Here is a 20,113-nt window from a genome sequence, read left to right as displayed (position 1 = left end):
GAATTTAACTGCATAAAATATGATACTCCGGATTTCAGGGGGAGCCCATTATCATTACCAATTACAAAAAAATAAAATGAAATAAACAATTGTAATGATGTAGTGGGGCGTGGGCTCTTTTATTAAGGCATTAACACGGGAGCGGCGGGCCTCGGCGGATGGGGACAGAACGTTGTAGTGGGGCGTGGGCTCTTTTATTAAGGCATTAACACGGGGGGCGGCGGGCCTCGGCGGATGGGGACAGAACGTTGTAGTGAGGCGCGGGCCCTTTTATTAAGGCATTAACACGGGGAGCGGCGGGCCTCGGCGGATGGGGACAGAACGTTGTAGTGGGGCGCGGGCCCTTTTATTAAGGCATTAACACGGGGAGCGGCGGGCCTCGGCGGATGGGGACAGAACGTTGTAGTGGGGCGCGGGCTCTTTTATGAAGGCATTAGCACGGGGAGCGGCGGGCCTCGGCGGATGGGGACAGAACGTTTGTGCTTATTTCTGCGGGGCCGGAGGATGCCGGTGGCGCAGCTGGTGACAGTCCCGGGTGTGGCCAAAAGCAGGCACGCCCCTCACTGGGAGCTGCTGCGTCGGGGTTAGTTATGGAGACGAAGGTGCAGCGCGTCCTGCCCAAGTGCACGGCCACTGAATTGCAGCCCCCGACCCTGGATGGAGCCAGCTGCGTCGGGGACAGAGCGCACGCGGACGGCGGCGGCGGCCAGTCGCCAACGACGGGTGACCCTTCCCTGGGGCGCCCCAAGCTCAGCGCTCGACACCCCCACCGACGCGCGACACGCGGAGCGAGGCATCCCGGGGAGGGCCGTTCACCAGCGCAGGGGGCCCCGGAGCGCCCACCTGAGCTCCGTCCCCATGCGGCGGCACCCAAGCCCGGCCACCGCTGACCCCGAGAGCCCCAGCCCGGAGCCACCGTACCGCCCGCCTGCGCCACGTGGAGCTGCCGAGCCGCCGCGCCCGCGGCCTGGAAGAATTTCCCGTCTCCCTCGGTTACCCGCTGCAGCAACCGCGGAAAAGCGCGGGGCCAGAAAGACAACCGAATTTCACCACCTGGGTAGATGTCCTCCGGCTTCTTCCCAGCGGCGAGCGGGCGCGCACACGCACTCACACTAATACACGTGTTCACGCACCCGTGCACACTCACATATCCACGCGCGCGCGCGCACACACCCCGCCTTCCCCTCGTCGTAGGAAGACACCCACACCCGGTCCACGCGCTCCCCTAGGTCCCGCCGGGCAGGGGCGACAGCGAGGCCCGTGCTGTGGCCCCAACACCGCCCCGCCCAGAGGTGGGCAGCTCCCGCCTTCGGGGTCACCTCCCTTCCCCCTTCCGTCACCTGAGGCCCTACCGGGGGCGGAGGGAGCGCTCTCCGGGCTGCAAACCGACCGTGGGGTCACCGTGGAGGCGGGGTGGGCATCCTCCTTTTCCTCTCGCACCTCCCAGCGGCGGGTAAGTACCCCCTGGCAGTGCCAGACATGCTCACTAGAGTGGATTCGCCGGAGACCCCCACAAAGTCCCCAAAGCACCATGCCCCGACCTGGGGGTGGGATGAAAAGTGAGCTCCCCACCCCGAGCCCCAGCCCCTCCGAGGACCGACACCCGCGGGAAGGAACCGGCTTTCAGGCTTTCTGCTCGGGGCTGGGGGTGGGGTCACGTGGGGGTGTTAGCGTGAGCATGGCTGCTGGGTGAGGAGGGGTCTGCGAGAGGCTCGGGGAGCCCCCAGCCCCCGGCCCGGACCCTCCTAAAGGCAGAGATGTGTGGTTGGGACGCCGAGGGTGACAGCCAGGGGCCACGTCCCCGTCGCTCCCCAGACTCTCAAGATGGGGAGACAAGTGGGTGCCCTCCCATCCCCACCCCACACAGACGTAGAGGTCCCTGTAAGCCCAGAGCTCAGAATCCACCCGGGGTGGGGGGGAGGAGGATTGCCGGGGGTGGGGGAGGGAGAGATGGGGGAGTCCGGCTGCAAACACAGCCCAGACCCCGAGAAGCGTGCGTTGGTGGCTTCCTAGACCTTATCCTGGAAAAAGACCTCCTGGAAATCTATGATTTACTCTTAAAAATCAAAACCAAAGAACCAGCATATAGTGTATGAGGTTGCATTATAAAAATGAATATTCTTGGGCTTCCCTGGTGGCGCAGTGGTTGAGAGTCCGCCTGCCGATGCAGGGGACGCGGGTTCGTGCCCCGGTCCAGGAGGATCCCACATGCCGCGGAGCGGCTGGGCCCGTGAGCCATGGCCGCTGAGCCTGCGCGTCCGGAGCCTGTGCTCCGCAACGGGAGAGGCTGCAGCAGTGAGAGGCCCGCGTACCGCAAAAAAAACAAACAAAAAAAAGAATATTCTTGGTTTCCTAATTTCTGTGCAAACAACGCCCTGGTTTAACGGTTGAGAATTCTTTAAAAGGAAATGGGCGTCAGGCTGACAGTGTGTCTCCAGTTGCCAGCCACACTCCAGCCCTGCAAAACTGTCAAGCAGCCCAGGTGGGCCTTTCAGCCTTGGTCCCCACATGACCCGCCCCTTGGCGGCCTCTCCTTCCTGTGGCCCACGCAGAGTGGCTCCAGGGGCCACCTGGGGTGTGGAGCGCAGATGAAGCTGGTGTTGAACAGGGCGCCGGCCTGGGGCTGGGGCAGCTGGGACGCAGCCTCGGGGGCCCCCAGCACCGAGGGCGGGGTGGGAAGCCACACGTGGACAGAGGACAGCTGACTGGGGATCCAGCAGCAGCTCCCTAACTGCAAACTGCTCATCGGCTTTGCTCACGGCCCTGCTGGCGGCTGCTGGAGCCCAGAAGGGGGCGTCATGCCCACACAGGACTCCCAGCAACCGGCATGCAGGCCTCTCCAGGTGGCCAGGATTCCCCAACTCCCTGGGCAGCACTGCCCTTCCTGCAGCGTTTCCATTAACAGAGTCCAAAGGACAGGGTTGGAGACTTCCTGGGAGGCGCCAGCAAGGGAGGAGAAGGGCTTCCTCCCCCGGCAGCCCCATGCCCCTCAGTGGCCACCTGCCTGCAGCCTTCACACCCCAACTAGCTTGTGTAATGCAGATCTGTGCCCCTCGTTTCCTGGGCACTTCCTCTAGCTCCAGGGATGCACTCCACCCCAGACCCCAGGTGTGACCACCTGACCGCCCCGGGGTCCCCCACACCTGCCAAGATCCTTGCCCACGCACGGGCCAGGCTGCAGTGTGACCGTGCGGGCGCAGCGCCTTCCCTGCAGGGGCGTCAAGCAGGTGAAGGAAGGAAGGGGGTGCTGAGGGTGCTACGTTCGCCAGGTTCCCACGCCTCAGCACGGCCTTGAGCCCCGACTGCGGAGCTGCCTCTGACTTTCCCGGGGTGACAGAGGACACTGTTCTGACACCCCACGGCAGGTCACCCCGCTCCAAGCGCCCACCCCCTCCACCCCGCCAGTGACCCAGCCTTGGGGTCCAGCTGCCCCCGCTACGGCTTCCACAGAACCCCTCCGCCTTGGCCTCCTGCCCACGTGGAGAAAATGCTGGGTCGGGCCAGGCTGGGTCGGGGGTGGACGGCAGGCTCTCTGGCCACAGCGGCTGGTCACTCCCTGACCAAGAGCCCAGGTCTAGAATTCAGGCCACCAAGCTGTCCCCTGGCAGGACACCCCCAGCCACTTTCCTGGCACCACGCACATCACACCCCCCAGAGTCGTGGACTTTGTGTGGGAGCTGAAGGTCTTCCACTCCTGGCTCAGCCTCTGTCCCGGGGCAGCCGGCCCGGCTTGCGGGAGCCGCGGAGGGGTCCGAGTATCAGAAGACCCAGGCTGGCTCTGGGGTCAGCGAGGCCCCAGGATCCTGCCTGCCACAGTCACCCCAGGGGAACCCGCCCCACACACCTGCTGCGCGCCCGGAGCCCCGGCCTCTCTGCTGCAGACCTCCTCACCCTCCCGCCCTGAGGCTGGCCCAGCAGCTGCGGCTGGTTTCCCAGCCTGCGCCTCCCACCTGCCCCCCGCAGCCTCTTCGTGCTGACAGCCTGCCAGGGTCAGCTGAGGCTGTCTGAGACTTGACCCGTCCTCAGATGCCCCTGTGCAGAAGGGCCAGCCCCAGGCCCCAGCCCTTATCAGAGGGTCTGCACCAGACCCGGGGCAGAGATGTAACCTCAACTTCCTCAGCGGCAAAACTGTCCACACGACCTCCTGTAGGGGCTGCTGGACGGGCTTGGGGAAGGGGGACAGGACTTCAAAACCCAAGGTCGTCACAGCCAAGGTCCAGACACTTCACACACAGCACCACAGACCCAGGAGCAGGGCTAAGGGAGAGTGAAATCCAAACCCGCACAAACCCTGCGGTGTAACCTCCTGTGCTTTTCAAAACCAAATGCGATCCAAGTGACCTCTAACTCTTTGAGTCCTGACTAGCCGTTATCGAGGGTCCTGGGAGCTTCCACATTTAGTTCAATATTATTTACTTGGCTTTTATCTTTTCCCCCTGGTTGTCGGTATTGATAACCGGGTCATCTTTTAACTATTTGCAACATACCTTCAGGGAAGAGGGGGCGGGCTTTATAAATAACCTTTATTATTACTATGCAAGTTGATTCTCTTCCCAGTGCTGAAGGGAACATGAAGATACACGTCTGTGACTCACCCCACCTGGGAGACACCGAGTGCTCAGGACGACGCAGGTCGGGTGCTGCGCCCCAGACCCCGTGTGCAGGTGTGTCCTCCACGCTCAAAGCCGGGTGGGGGGCAGCGGTGTTTCAGGGCTACCGGTGGCCTTGGCTTCTGTGTGGCTCGCACATCACGCATCCCAAGGCTGTGACCGCAGCAGGTGCAGGGGCCTTGGGGCCCTGGTGTTCCTTCCCAGCACACACCCGGGGGCTGCTCCCCTCCACCCGCACGGCCTGGCTGTTCCCTGGGGGGCTGGGGATTTTTAGGGAGCCCCCCTTCCGGTGTGAACACAGGTCAGCGTTCCAAACCTGGGTCACCATGGTCCACCTCCTGATCACATCGTTGGGAACCAAGTGCCGTCAGAGCAAAGAGCCATAACACGCGGGGACCCGGGAGGATTCCCGGAGCCCAGAATGAGAGATTTGCAAGTAAAAAAGTGCAAAAGCGGGGGCCACGCACAAAGCCGTCCCAGCGCCACCACCCTCGGCGAGGCCCACACGCGCATCGCTCACTCCCATCCCGGAGCTCAGCTTCTAGCTTCCGGGTCTCATTTCCCCTTTACTCTGTTTGTCAGCGTTAGGTCGGATAAATAAAGTCTCTTGGTAGAAGCTGCAGAGAGACATGATGTCGTGGTCACTGGCGGGTCAACTCGGCCTTTCTAAGGAGAAGGGGATGGGATCTCCCCTCCGACTCCGCTCTCCGCTGGAGGGGGTCTGCGTGCCTGGGGCCGGCCCCACGTGCCCCTCTTCTCGCAGGACACGACTGCCCGGCCCCAGCGGCGGGTCTGCACTGTGCCAAGTGCAGCCCTGGCTTCTCTGTCCACGGCGGGCGAGTGACCCGCCAGCCGCTGGGCCTCATTCCTCCGGCAGGTGTAAGGCCTTCCTAGAGGCCCAGCAGGTAAGTACTGTGAAGGGCCTGGGATGGGGGAGGGTAACCCTTTGCAAGGAGTCCCCACCCTGTTGGCATTCCTCTCGTGAGCGCCCTGCTGCCCCCTTTAACCTTCTGTCCCTCCTCCTGGTCCAGCTGCCGCTGCTCCCGTGGCCACTCAGCACCGTGACCTGGACTCGGCCTGAGAAAGTGGCACCGCACGCCCGGCGCCCCTCCCGGCCCCCCGCGCGTGCTCCGCCCCGTGTCCCCCACTTACCCGTGCAGGGCTCCCATCGCCCAGCGCCTCGGCCCGGGGTCGCCAGGGCCAGGAGCACGACGCACAGAGTCAGCAGGACAGACATGAGGGGCCCTGGCTCCCAAGCTCCATCCAGGGGCTCCACACACGCCCGCACCGGGAGGCACCCGCTCCTCGCACGCCTGGCTCGGCCCTTCCAGGGCGGCCTCGCCCCGGCGGTCACTGCAGTGGCCACATCCCCGGGGCCTGCGCAGGGACAGCGGCGCCCGGTGGGGACGGGACTCAGGTGGTGCTGGCAGGTCGGGCTGCAGCCTCACTCTATCTCATTTACACCTGGGCTGTGGTCCTGCCCTGCAGGTGACAGCTGATAACATCTCGGCGGGGCCGAGATTAGTCATTGGCAAAGCGCATTTTTCCCAAAGGAAAGACAGAAATAGATCATCGGGAGAGCTGAGAGCAAACCAGAAAACTCCCGCTGGTGTTCCCTGGGTGCAGACCCCGCGCCCACCGCGGGCAAAGCACGGGAGCTCCGGCCACCCGCCGGGAGGAGGGAGCAGAGCCGGTGGGCGGTCCTGAGCTGGCCGCGGTCCCCACGCGGCCGCCCAGGGCTTTTATCTGGTGCCCAGCCCTCCCCAGGGCGTGTGGGTTTGTCAGCCATTGGGTTTCAGGAATTTCCCTCGGGAGGGAAGTCAGTCCTTCAGGGCAACAGCTAATGAGGAGACAGGAGCGTCCGGGGAGAGGCGTGGCCGCGAGGCGGGTGGTTCGTTTCCTTGGCAACCGGCCACTGGGCTCTGGCCTCCCCAAACCGCGGTCCACGTGCAACGCTGCTCCAGGCCGGGCAGTTACTAAGTGTGATTATTCTTTTTTAAAACCCCTCCGCTGAGTGTGCAAGGACAGACCAGGGAGAGGGGACAGAGAGAGAACTCACAGGCCCCCAAAGGGCACCCTTTCCTCGTTTCAGAGGCAGCGTTATGAACCCCAAGCTGTCCCCGGGAAGCCCCAGCTCCAAGGTGTGGGCAGAGGCCGCTCTGACACAGAAGGGGCTTGTGGAGGACACAGACCCTGGGGTTAGGGCTTGGGGGGAGGGGGAGGGAGAGGGAGGGAGAGACAGAGACAGGAGACAGAGAGAAGGGGGCTGTAGGCACAGAAAGCATATGTGAAAGGCTCTTCCTGTGAAACAGCCGCTGTGACTCCAGAGAGTCTTTCTGTCTGTCTCTCCGTCTGTCTGTCCACACGCAGGTGTTTTACATCCTAGTCAGAGGATCTCTTTTTCTGGGGTCACATGAAGAAACTCTGTGACCCCCCCCACTTACACCTGCCCCCTCAGAGCGCCAGGGATCCCTGGGGGGGCCTCCCTCACCCCTGCCCCAGGGCCCCTGCCCACCCGGGTCCGGCCAGACCCACAGGGTAGGGAAGGAGACTCTGACCCCGCGGGACCCCAGGAGCTGTGAGATGCTCACACACGGTACAGATACGGGCACCGTTTGATGAGAGGAAGGACGTAGTCCCCCCAGAGAGGGAAGGCCTGGTCTTTGGAGAAGGGACAGGAATTTAAATTGAACAAATTGAGCTCTTCTCTCGCAATTGATGAGAACTTCGGGGTCACGGTGGCCCTGGGTGGGGCAGGGCAGGTCAGAAGGACAGGTGACTTCCCACAGGATGGGCAGGTGGCCCCTCGGGCAGGGCCACCAACCCAGGCAGCGTCCCTGTGACTCCTGCTGACCTCGCCACATGACCGATAACCTCTGACCCCCAAGTCTCTTGCTGACCTTTAACTGGTTGATAAAAATAAAATCATGTATTGTTTTTTAACAACCAGATTTGAAAAATCAAAATTATGTTACCTGGAACCCTTCCAAAAAGGTTTTCCTTCTATTACATTTGACCCAGTAATACTAGTCAGACTCCTGACGGTCAACAAGGGTCTTTAGTGAAAATTTATTCGTTTTTAAAGCTACAGAAATATGTGCCTGAACGCAGAGAAAGCTCAGAATCCCCTTCTCTAGACTGGTTCCCGTGTGACCTTGGACAAGTCACATGAATGCTCTGAATTGTTTCCCCATCTGTAGAACGTGCCTCTTAAGCCCTGCACGGCAGGGACGTCCTGTGAGCTACGTGCTGGGTTTAGTTTACATGAAGCAGCATTTCTGCAAACGCGTCCCAGTCACACGGCTCTGAGGGACTCAGCCAGGGTAGAGGGATTCCACGTCCCTCCCCGGGGACACACAAGCGCCCAGGAGTGGAAGCCTCTGAGCCTTTGGCAACAAAGAAAGCTGCTTACAGCTTTCTATCCCAGTTTTCCCCAGGCTCATCTGCCGTGGAAATCGCTTTTCCCCACATCACAGGCACGAAAGTCACAGAGATGCGTCCCCAGAACCCACTAAGACAAATGCGTGTGAGAAGAACAGAGCACGACCCTGCCCCTATCTGTGTGGCTGTTCAGAAGCTGCGCGAACTTTTCATAGATGGGATTTCCCTCTTGGGAAGTCCCAGGAAGAGCAAGCCGGAATGCCAGCGCATCCTGGGCCGGCTAACTGCCTCCGAATGAAAGCATAGGAAACCTCCCGAGAAGGTCCCCGAACACATGCTGCCTAACTGGTGCTGACTGCCCCTCTCCACCGTGTGTCCACTTCTCTGGAGCTGTTCAGCCCAGAAGAGAGGCTTGTATGCCAGCCAGGGGCGCTGCTTCCTCCAGGGAAACGGGGAGAAGGGACAGGTAAGGGAGAAATTTGAAATGGTAACTTTAGGTTAGAAAAACATATCACCTAATCCCCTGGTCTTTCTATTAAACTAACCTGTCACTTCTGCAGACTGTGGAACCTCAGTGGTTTTTAGTCATTTAAAGGCACAAACACTCCTCTGAAATCTGCCATAATTTGGTATTTAATGACCATTGTTCTAAGGATGTTTGGAAATGTCTCTGGGGAACAGAAGAGAACACTTGGCATGTGACCGTGAGTGAGTCTCGATGGACTTGGGAGGACCCAGCAAGCTTGGACAGTGAGGACAGCCGACCCCAGGCTAACTGCTCCTGGGCCAGGCCCCCTCCCAGGGCTGGGCTCCCACCTGGCACCCAGCCGTGCTCCCATCAATCGCTGACTCACCTGGCGAGGAGCACGTGACACCCACTGTCTGCAGGAAATGCAGGCTAGAATTCCATTTTGAAAGTGATCTAATAAGGGAGGTCTCACTAGGTTATTGAGTAAGAGAATAGAGCTTGCTTTTCTTATCACAAGAAGCTTCTGTAGATAACTAGGGCTAGTAACCCTTTGTCTGCTAAGGGGTTACTGCAGATATTTTCTCCCTGTCACTTCTTTTATGATGCTTTGGTTTAAATGCTTTTTTTTGATACTTTTTGATGCTTTTGTCTTTTGCCAGGTACTTAAATTTTTTATTTAATCAGCAACAGTTTCCTTAAGACTTCTGGGTCTTGAAGGACTTTCGAATTTTCTGCGGTTGTGTTTGTGTAACTCTCTATCCTTCTGGAGTGTGGTCTTGCATATTTGGAATGCAGTGAGTTGAACTCTATTTCCAGAAAGCTGCTACGCACGCGCAACTTATTAAATACCTCTCCTTTCCCACCACCTTGAAATGTCACATTTATGGTGGATTCCGCTCCTACGTGTACTTGGATCCATTCCACTAATCTCTGTTCTACTAACCTCTGTCTCTTTTCTTTCCCAGCATATTATTTTGACAACAGCATTTATACTAAGTGTTCATACAGACAGATAAAGGATATAAGCACTAGTTTTCACTTTTCAAGAATGTATTAGCAATTCTCACGTATTGTCCCATATGACCTTAAAAACGATTGGTTCTCATCTCTGCCTTTCAAATGAAATTTGAACAAATGAGCAAAAAGCATTACAGGAATACCTATTGGAATGGCAATAAGTTTATAGATTAATCTCAGAATACTGGATATTTTTATGATATGATGTCTTCCCACTCAGGGATATGTGTATCTCTCTGTTTATTCCAACCTTGAATTAAGTTCATCAAAAAAATTATAGTTTTGACTGTAGAGATCCTGTACTTTTTCTATAAAGTCATTCCTGTAAATATCCTATAAATTTATTTATGATTTTATCATCATCATGAACATAATCCCCCCATTTCCACTTGTCGTTGGTTATTGCTAGTATAAAGAAAATTGGGGGAATTCCCTGGCCGTCCAGTGGTTAGGACTCTGTGCTTTCACTGCCGAGGGCCCAGGTTCGATCCCTGGTCGGGGAACTAAGATCCCACAAGCTGCGTGGGACACAGCCAAAAAAATTAATTAAAAAAAAGAAAAGAAAACTGGTTCATTTTTGTACAGTTATCTTGTATCTAACAACTTTAAATTTACTAAGTGATTTTAGAATCTCTCGTTTTTCTAGACAAACATTGTCTACAACTAAAACTAATGTTGGCCCTTCTGTTTTAATATGTGTGCCAGCCTGTCTTCTTATTTTATGGCATGAACTAGAGCCTTCAAAACAATGTTGGAGGGCTTCCCTGGTGGCGCAGTGGTTGAGAGTCCGCCTGCCGATGCAGGGGACATGGATTCGTGCCCCGGTCCGGGAAGATCCCACATGCCGCGGAGTGGCTGGGTCCGTGAGCCATGGCTGCTGGGTCTGCGCGTCCAGAGCCTGTGTTCTGCAACGGGAGAGGCCACAACAGTGAGAGGCCCGCGTACCGCAAAAAACAAAAACAAAAACAAAAACACAATGTTGGAAACAGTGACAATGACGAGCTTTTCTCATTCCTGAGTTCAGTGGGAATCACAGTAGCGTTTGGAAGCACTATCATATTAAAGGATTTTTTCTCTTTTCCTCTTTTCCTTAGAGGAGGAAGGGCTGCTGCCTTTTCTCAAATGCTTTTGCACCTCGATTGATATGATTTCACATATTGTCTATTGAATTTGTCAATGGAATTAATCACAAGATCTCTTCCTAATGCTGAACCGTCCTTCCATTCCTGGGGTAAGCACACGGGGTCGTGGTGTATCCTTCTAACACACTGCCGAGTCCACCCAGCGTTGCAATTGGAATGCTTGCTTTCATACTCACATCCTTCTCTTCTCCTCGCTCTTCCCAGACAGGCCCCTGGGGCTCAGTCTTACCGCCAGACTCAGGGGACACAGCCTGTACCTCTGTGCTGAGCATCGGGCCGTATCTGCAGCTACTCGCCTGACATCCCCCACCCGCCGGCATCTCAAAGGCACTGTCCCAACGCTCCCCGCTCAGAGCAGACCCCGTCCTGGGTGCAGGCTAGAAACCCAGGACTCATCCTTGGCACCCTCCTCAGGAAGTCCCATTGAGTTTACCCCCCAATACTCCTGCCTCCTGCCCCCCACACTCCTGGTCCAGCCACCCCCGTCCCGCACTGCCTCTGCTCAGCCATCTCCCACGCCCTCTGGGCCTCTGCACCTGCCAGTAGCCACCTCTGCAGACTCCAGACCTGGCCTGGCTGGTCTCTCTTCAGTGGCTCCCAGAATAAAGACAACATCCAGGGTGTGGCCTGGGGGCCGGCCCTGCCTGCCCCCCAGCTGCAGTCTCACCTGTCCACACACACGCCACGTCCAGGCTGTGCCTCTTCCTGCCCTGGGCTGTTCCAGGTGGGGCGGCTCCCCAGCACCCTCCACCTCCCTGGCCTGATTAACTCCTGCGGGGAAGCCTCCCTGCAGGAGCTCCCTTGTTCAGGTGACCCTTTGAATAACGTCTGAAGCCCCGACGCCCAGGCCACACCTTGTAGGCCTCAGCCTTGTATCCTGGCATTCAAAAACATGTCGTCAATGGGTGAACTTACTATCTTGATCGTGGGGTGATGCTAAGGTTCTCCCAGCTTTATAAAACTAACCAGGGGGCTTTCCAGGCTTTCCCATGGTCTAGAATCCTTTGACTATGGTAAGAATTTGTTTTCTGGTGATAAACTGGGCCTCATTTGTGAAAACGTTTGAGGCTTCTTCTTCTTGCAACATTTTAAAAAACTTTTCAAGTCTACAGAAAATTGACGATAAATGTGCTTTAATGCAGCAGTTGTTAACACTCCGTCATATTTGCTTCTCTCTTATGCCTGTATGTGCCTATAGAAACTCTTTTTTCTGTTGAACCATTTGGACATAACTGTTAACATGACCTTCACCCCAGATATTTCTGCATGTGTTTCCTAAGATAAGGACACACTCCAATGTTTCTACAATAAGATTATCATACCTAAGAAAAATACCATTAATCCAATGAGACCATAGTTAAGTCCCAGATTGGGACTCTTTCAATGATGTATGTTTCAAACAAACTCACAATTTCTTTTATGTTTAGTTGTTGACTCTTTATACTTCATGCGTTAATATCGATGACTTATTTGATGAGCGATCAGCGAAGCAGCCTGCGAGCTGACTGTCGTGCAGGCCAGCGCGCACGAGGAATCTGCTGCAGCCCCAGAAGCATCGAGAACAGATCTCTGGGCTTGGAAAGCGTGGGAAACGATGGAAAACCTGAGTCCTCTTCTCACCCTTCAGCTGTGGAAGAGGAACTTCACAGAAGAACTGGAATGAGCCGTGCAGTAGAGATCCTCGTCCTGCCTTGGGATTAAAGGTGTTTATAGGGGGGTCAATGGCGTCTTTTCTTTGCCCTTAAGAAAAGTTTCACTCTATAACAACTACTTTACCCATAAAACATTACTCATTTTCATTGTATAAAAATATAATTAAGCAAAAGAGGGGAAAGGGTGTCTCTAATTCTAGACAATCACTTTTAAAATTTTAGTCTAGATCTTTCCATAAGCCTATATGTAAATATATAGCTGATGCGGTTTCACAATGTGATATTATGTCATACATCTTCGCCTAGACAGAGGCGACGCAGAACGGTGGTTAAAACACAGACTCTTAAGCCAGAATTCCTGGCTTTGAATGCTGGCTCTGTTAATTATTAGCTGTGCAGATCCTAGGCAGATAACTTAACTCCTCTGTGCCTCTGTTAATTCCTGGGTGAGATGGGCATAATGACAGCCCCTGCCTTGCCAGTTTGTTGGGAGGGTTACATGAGGTGGTACATACAGTAAGCGCTTACAATAGCCCCTGAAGTACTGGGAGCACGAGACACAGAGCCACTGCTGCTTCCGTTGTTCGCTTATCGTACTGTGAACAACTTCCCAATAAATACACACCAGTCTCGTCATTCTAACGGCTGCTCCCCGATTCTCCGTGATGACACTCCTGCTGGTTAAATAAGGAGAGTTGCATCACATGGCATTTTACAACGTATGCCTTGAACGGTACATAGATTTTGGAATTAGAAATGAGAATTAGAATTGAATGCTTGATAACAAACTGTCAGGAGACACTTCTCCCTGGGTCTCTGGCTTATCTTATTTCTGCTTATCTTGTGAGCCTCATGGGCACCAAGGGTCCTTAGTTCTGAAATATCTTTTCAAGGGTATTTGTAGAGGGAATGGCCTGAAATTCAGAGACAGTGTCTGTCTTGGGAGCAATAAGCCAACATGCTTGCCGTCCGGTAGATTAGAGACACTGTCCCGTGGATTAGAGACACTGTCCCATAGATTAGAGACACTGTCCCGTAGATTAGAGACACTGTCCCGTAGATTAGAGACACTGTCCCGTGGATTAGAGACACTGTCCCGTAGATTAGAGACACTGTCCCGTGGATTAGAGACACTGTCCCGTAGATTAGAGACACTGTCCCGTAGATTAGAGACACTGTCCCGTGGATTAGAGACACTGTCCCGTAGATTAGAGACACTGTCCCGTGGATTAGAGACACTGTCCCGTGGATTAGAGACACTGTCCCGTAGATTAGAGACACTGTCCCGTGGATTAGAGACACTGTCCCGTAGATTAGAGACACTGTCCCGTAGATTAGAGACACTGTCCCATGGATTAGAGACACTGTCCCGTGGATTAGAGACACTGTCCCGTAGATTAGAGACACTGTCCCCTCCAGAGACAAAGGTTCATGCTTGCCACCTGTTATGGGCTGAGTTGTGTCTCCCTAAAATTCACAGGTTGAAATCCCAACCCCCGCACCTTGGAATGTGAGGTGTCCTTGCAGATGTCATTGGTTAAGCTGGAGTCATTCTAGAACAGGGGCTCCCTAATCCAATACGACTGTGCCCTTATATAAAGGGGACATTTGGACACAGACGTACACACAGAGAGATGCCACGTGAAGATGAAGAGATCGGGGTGACGCTCCTACAAACCCAGGGACACTGAACATGGCCAGCAAAGCCCCAGCAGCTAAGGGACAGCCTGGACCCTCAGAAGGAAGCAGCAGTGGTGACACCCTGGTATCAGGCCTCTGGCCTCCGAAACAGTGAAACAGTAAACTTCTAAGCCCCTGGGTTTGCGGAGCTTTGTCACAGCAGTGCTAGCAAACGAATACACTGCACGTTAGACAACGTCCATGTTCCTAAGCTCGGGCTCCTACAAGGCAACCCACTGCGTGTGCGCGTGTCGCCTGGGCCTTCGCGTCACCCTGTGGGGCCGGTACAGATGCTGCCTGCTGCCATCATGGGAGGGACACACTGCCTCTGTCTCTGGCCCAGGAGCCTCACGTCCTCTGCCAGAATCCCCGATACTGTGTCCGGCCGACCTGACCATATGCAGGTGGGGTCACACCTCAGCCCTTAAGAGTTCTTGATGTAAACCTCTAGAAGGGCCCAGAGGGATTTTACTTTGACATGAGCCAGATGAGGTGGATGGAGAAACACACACGTGCACACACACACACGTGCACACACACACACACACAGATGTCCCAGGAACCTGTCTGGCTGTTTCTCCTTTTTTTTTGGGGGGGGGGGGCGGTTGAATATTAATGGCATCTGTGACATCCCAGTATTGATTTCAATTATTTTTAAAATCTCAAATCTATACACAAAATGCTGCCTTTGACTTGAACATTTTCACTGGTACGGCGTCATTTCTTACAGTGGAGAAAAGGTAGAACAATCTAAATGTCTAAAAATAGAATTAGTGTGATTAAAAAATATATCACATAAATTTCAATAACTCTAATACATTTCTCCTTCTTAACAAGACAAATGCCCTTCCCTCCCCCTCCTCCAGGTGCCTCTCATTCCCAAATCCTTGCTTTTGCTCTCCTGGGTGTCTTTGGCCCTTGAGGTCCTCCTATCAGTAGAGACACCCGAAGCCCAGGTGTCCCTCAAAGCTCCCCCAGGGTCCCTGAAGCTCTCCCGGCAGTGTCAGCCTGGGCCCTTCTGCTCCACCAGCACGCAGCGCTTTCAACACCCCTGTCGCTGGTCTCTGCTTTCACACACTAGACCTCACCACACAGACAACAAAAGTACAGGGAGAACCTACAGGAGGGCTCTCCCTTTGGGGACTTGGGGACAGAGTCACAGGAAGGAGACATTTGAGCCCGTCCTGAAATTAAACAAAGCCCCATCGCGAGGAGCTCAGAGTTTACTAATGAACTTCACATCAGATGAGGCCTGAAGCCCAGTTTGTCCCTACCCTTTGCTTTTCCTCGTAAACACCCATTTACCGCTGACTGACGGGAGGTACTGCCCACTGGCGCCCACGACACACACACAGTCAGGAAGGAAAGGGCTGACGGCCGAGTCCCACACTGTCAGGAAGGCCCCCAGGCTCCCGGGGGCTGGGACTGCCCGCTCAGAGCCCACAGGAAATGTCCTGGGAGCAGGTGCACCATTTGGGAAATGAACGATGCTCTGAAGTTCGCTGGTGCGACGGTTGCTTTTAGGTGTCAACTGGGCCACGGTACTCAGATACTTGGTCAGACATGTCCGCTGTTGCTGTGAAGGTGTTTTCTAGATGAGATGAACACATAAATCAGTAGATTTTGAAAAAAGCAGATTACCTGCCATAAGGCCTCCTCCAACCAGTTAAGAGCTTCAGGAAAAAGACTGGTGTTCTTTCAAGGAGGAAGGAATTCTGCCCGGAATCTGTATTCAGACTGGAGCTGCAATGTCAGCTCTTCCCTGGGTCTCCAGCCTGCCAGCCTGCCCTGCAGGTCGGGGCCACCTCCTCAAAACCAGCCTCTCTCTCTCTCTCCTGTTGCTTCAGTTTCTCTGGCGAACCCTGACGACTACAGCTAAGGCAGTGCTTCATAAGTTATCTTCAGGACACACCCTAGGGTGCAGAGGGGAGAGCAGAGGGGCAGGGGAAGGAGGCAGACGCGCTGAGAAGGTGAGGCTCCTCGACACTGACCCCTCTGCCAGCAGAGCTCTGCTCCTACTCTGCTTACAGACTGGAGCTCCATGTAACGTCACTTTAGGGGGACAGGGTCTCCCACGTTAAGATTTAAGTCTAGAAACCGCGGCGGTCGGGAAGTTCCATGTGATCCATCTACGTGGAGCCAGATGGCCGGATCTGTCCCGGGGGGGGCACCTCTGCTCCTTGAGTGGGTTACCGCATGCCTTAGGCACGCACTGACTGCTTCCCACAATATTCTGCCCTCTGATGACACCCCAGGAGCTTCTAAGGGACTCTCTGCTATAGACTCCACTAGACGAACCCTGTCCAAGAGCTCAGCATTATGTCACATTTAGGGTTCAAGGAGGCCCTGTCAGTTTTCCTTTGAAGGTCCTGGGCTCAGCCAGGTTTGCCGCAAATGTGGCCCAGGGAAGCCCATCCCAGAAAGAGGGAAGGCAGCTCGCTGTCACCAGGAGCCTGCCTGGAGGAGGAAGCCATGCTGAATTTCCAACACCACAACCCCCCTCCCAACCCCACGTAATTGTTTCTAGAAGCATGCTTACTGCTGGAGTGGTCATCTCTAAAGGCTCCACCCATTACGTTGGGACCAAATGTGAGATGGGGGAGTGGAGTTGGGTAGAAGAGAGTATGACCCTGCTTTTCCCCCACTAACAGGCTTTTGGCTTATTTTAAATACCAAAAGCCGGCTTCCCTGGTGGCGCAGTGGTTAAGAATCTGCCTGCCAATGCAGGGGATACGGGTTCAAGCCCTGGTCCAGGAAGATCCCACGTGCTGCAGAATAACTAAGCCCGTGCGCCACAACTCCTGAGCCCATGTGCCACAACTGCTGAAGCCCGTGCACCTAGAGCCCGTGATCCGAAACAAGAGAAGCCACCACAATGAGAAGCCCGTGCACCGCAACGAAGAGCAGCCCCCGCTCGCCGCAACTAGAGAAAGCCCACGCGCAGTGACGAAGACCCAACGCGGCCAAAAATAAATAACTAAAATAAATAAAATTTTAAAATAAGTAACTAAATACCAAAAGCTGCATTAGTGTAATCACCCAAGTTAGTTTTCTTAGCTGGTTATAAGAAGGGAGCGGACGCGAAGTGGCCAGGCGGCCACAGGGCATTCTGCTTTGTGCTAGTTCTGTGACTGCTGTGTCCCGAAGGCAGGACAAGGGACGTCGCACATCCGCCCTGTGGAGGGCAGGCCGCACCCCTCAGCCTCGGTGCCAAGGCCACCAGGCTGCTTCCTCCCCCTGGCCCACCAGGCCGTCATTTCCAGCTGGCCGGGGGCACCTGTTCCCACCTCCAGGCCAAGCCCATCCTTGCCACAGAAAGCCTGTTCTTAAAATTCTTGACAGATTAACCCATGTTAATCTAAGCCCGATAAAAGCATAGGTTTTACCTTCCACTCGGAGCTGCACTGTCATTTCCCCCAACAACCTGGTGAAAAAACCAATAAAACCAGCAGCAGGGCCTGGAGGGAAGCTGCAATTACAGGGGTACGAGGCTGGCGGGGCAGCACCCACTTCAAAGGCCAGGATGGGGCGGAGCAGGCAGAGGTGTAATTAGCGCCGCTGGGGAGCAAGAAAGCCTTGCGCTCAGAGCGGCAGGAACAAAGGCCCCACTGCTTGATGTGAGTCCACCGGAGTCCGGGAGGGGAGGCGTGCACCCCCACCCTGCACCCTGCACCGGGGGCCCCGCCAGCCGCCCTCCCTCTGCCCAGTCCGTGCAAACGCAGGGATGCAACAGGCCAGGCTTTGGGGAGACCAACGGGACTCACCGGCTCCCTATCGGTGCTGGCCTGGGTGCCCCAAAGCAGGATGGAGATGGGCGTGGTCTGCCTCCCACCCTGGTGGGCATCTGCCGGGACAGGGCTAGGTCTGTGCCCTGGCCTGCGCCCTCTCGGTACCCCAGCTGCCCTTGGCAGGCAGAGGTCGAGCCTCCCTGGGGCTGGGTGTCCTGGGCACCTGAAGAGCAGGGGCCCCGCCCTCCCTGCCACGAGGACCTTGGGATCTGGGGAGGGAAGCCAGGCTTGGGGGGCCTCCAGAAGGACCTACCAGAGAGAAGAAAGCTCGGGGTCCAGGGTGACCATCCACAGGCCACTTGCCTGATGGCCAGCTGGCCCCAGACCGGCCCCACATCAGAGTATTTTGGCCTCCATGTTGGTGTCCTATCCTTGTTACCTTAAGACATTTTTAAAACCGTGTCTTCCGAAGACACAGGCTGTGCGAATGCCGCCCTGGGGCGCTGCGTGCTCAGTTCTAAACGGGCTTCGGGGGAGTGGCGGTGAGCGCGTAGTTTTCTGGCTTAAATAGAACCGGACTTCGGGGCATTTGTGAACTCTCAGTCCTGCATCGAGATCTTCTCTCGCGATGTCTTCTTGCACAGGCAGGCGTGGGTGTCACTCTGCCCGGTCAGTGAGGTGGGGGGGGCCGGGACCCAGCCCGCCTGGCGGCGGCGGGCGTGCGCCAGGGTGCACGCGGTCTCTCCGTTATTCCCACAAACGGCGCCCCGGCCTCGGCCTCCTTGCTGCGTGGGGGACCGTGGGGTCAGAGGCTGTGTGTCCTCCCCAGGCTCCCTGCACAACCCCCCTTCTTCCTCAGCTGAGCTGCCTCACTCCTTCCTGACCAGGCCCACACACCTGCCCCCTTGCCCTGCAGGTGAGGCCGAGTCCCTGGTCGCTGCAGCCCCATTCCTGAGGGCGCCCTTCCCTCCGACCCCCTCCCCCCCAACCCAGGGCCATTCACTCCACCTGCTAAGGGAGGCTCGGGACAGCAGTTCTGAAAGCCCGGTGCCCTGACCCGGGGCTCAGGCTCCTTCCCCGCCCTGGAGAGCCTCGTGCCCGCCCTGGGCCCCTCCTCACCCGCCCCCTCCTGTTCCCCCCCCCGCCCCCCGCTCTCCCCGAAGTCTGCGGAGCGGCACCTCCCAAGCGGAAGGGCTGCGTGCGCCCTGGAGCGGCAGGCCAGGCCAGGTGGCCGCGGGATGCCTGACCCTCAGAGACAGAGAGGAAACTTGCGCCTGTCTCGAGTAGCTAAGTTTGGGTGACATGTCATAGAGCAGGTACTCAGGCAGGTATCCTCTTCTGTTCAGACACAGCCTTTCCTCCTGTCGCCTGACTGCCACCCTCACTTCTCCATCCAGCCCCATCATCTACTGAGATTGGATGTGGATCAAACTAACCGCAATGCAATGTCAACCCCAACTCACATGAGACACTCAGCCAGTCGTCAAAGTACTCGCGTGAGCCCCCGACTTCTGAGTGGCCTATGACGTGGTCATCAATTCAGTGTTAATGTCCACTGAGGCTTGTTTGATCCTATCGATCAATGATACATGAACCACAGGAAAACCCAAATGGCCATCTAAGCAAGAGGTGCATTTCCCCCAAAAATGCCTACTGTGGTTTTAAATATTTTATCAAAAGATAGAATTAGGACTTCCCTGGTGGCGCAGTGCTTAAGAATCCGCCTGTCAATGCAGGGGACACGGGTTCGAGCCCTGGTCCGGGAAGATCCCACGTGCCACGGAGCAACGAAGCCCATGTGGCACAACTACTGAGCCTGCGCTCGAGAGCCCGCAAGCCACAACTACTGAGCCCACATGCCACAACTACTGAGCCTGCTTGCCTAGAGCCCTTGTTTTGCAACAAGAGAAGCCGCCGCAGTGAGAAGCCCGTGCACCACAACGAAGAGTAGCCCCCGCTCACCGCAACTAGAGAAAGCCCGTGTGCAGCAACGAAGAAGCAACACAGCCAAAACATATATAATTACATTGTTTATGCAGAGTTATGCATTTTGTACTAAGATTAATTTAAGGGAAAATCCAGAAAAATCCAAAAGAAATTATTGAGCACCGTGAGCCTGATGTTCACAGAACTTCTTAAACGCTCGTTTCGATTGGCACACCGACTTCCGTTGCAGAGAAGTGTGGTAGGATGAACCACAAAAGCCTTTCCCAGCAAAACAACGGGACTCTGGTTAAACTGTGAGTGTGGGCAGTGCGGGGCCCTTTGCTGAGTAACCAGCTCCCCGGGCTCCGTGCTGTCCCCTGGGTGTCAGTTAGACAAGCCTGCTCTCGGCGTGCCACGTGCAGACCCCCGCTCTGCCGGGCCGGCCAGACCTGAGTCAGACCTGCGTCAGAGGAGGGGCAGCACCTCTCCTGCAGGTGGGCATCCCCTG

The 20,113-nt window shown here is 55.8% G+C and overlaps 1 protein-coding gene and 1 long non-coding RNA gene across 2 annotated transcripts in view; one reads left to right on the top strand and one right to left on the bottom strand.

Moving 5' to 3' along the window:
• TSPEAR (thrombospondin type laminin G domain and EAR repeats) overlaps positions 1 to 6,403 on the bottom strand; it is a 60,234-nt gene extending 53,831 nt beyond the window's left edge. The window contains exon 1 of the mRNA XM_030835585.2: positions 5,763 to 6,403. Within this exon, the coding sequence (XP_030691445.1) occupies positions 5,763 to 5,847 (85 nt within the window). The 5' untranslated portion in view covers positions 5,848 to 6,403. The remainder of the gene's footprint in view (positions 1 to 5,762) is intronic.
• Positions 402 to 5,225, top strand: LOC132597234 (uncharacterized). The gene is made up of 3 exons (XR_009563636.1): positions 402 to 1,453; positions 4,558 to 4,664; positions 4,912 to 5,225. It is a non-coding gene; the product is annotated as an uncharacterized lncRNA (long non-coding RNA).
• Positions 6,404 to 20,113: the final 13,710 nt, after the last annotated feature.

Source organism: Globicephala melas, chromosome 4 (assembly GCF_963455315.2).
Source record: "Globicephala melas chromosome 4, mGloMel1.2, whole genome shotgun sequence".
Lineage (NCBI taxonomy): Eukaryota > Metazoa > Chordata > Mammalia > Artiodactyla > Delphinidae > Globicephala > Globicephala melas.
This window is presented reverse-complemented; position numbering and strand designations above follow the sequence as displayed.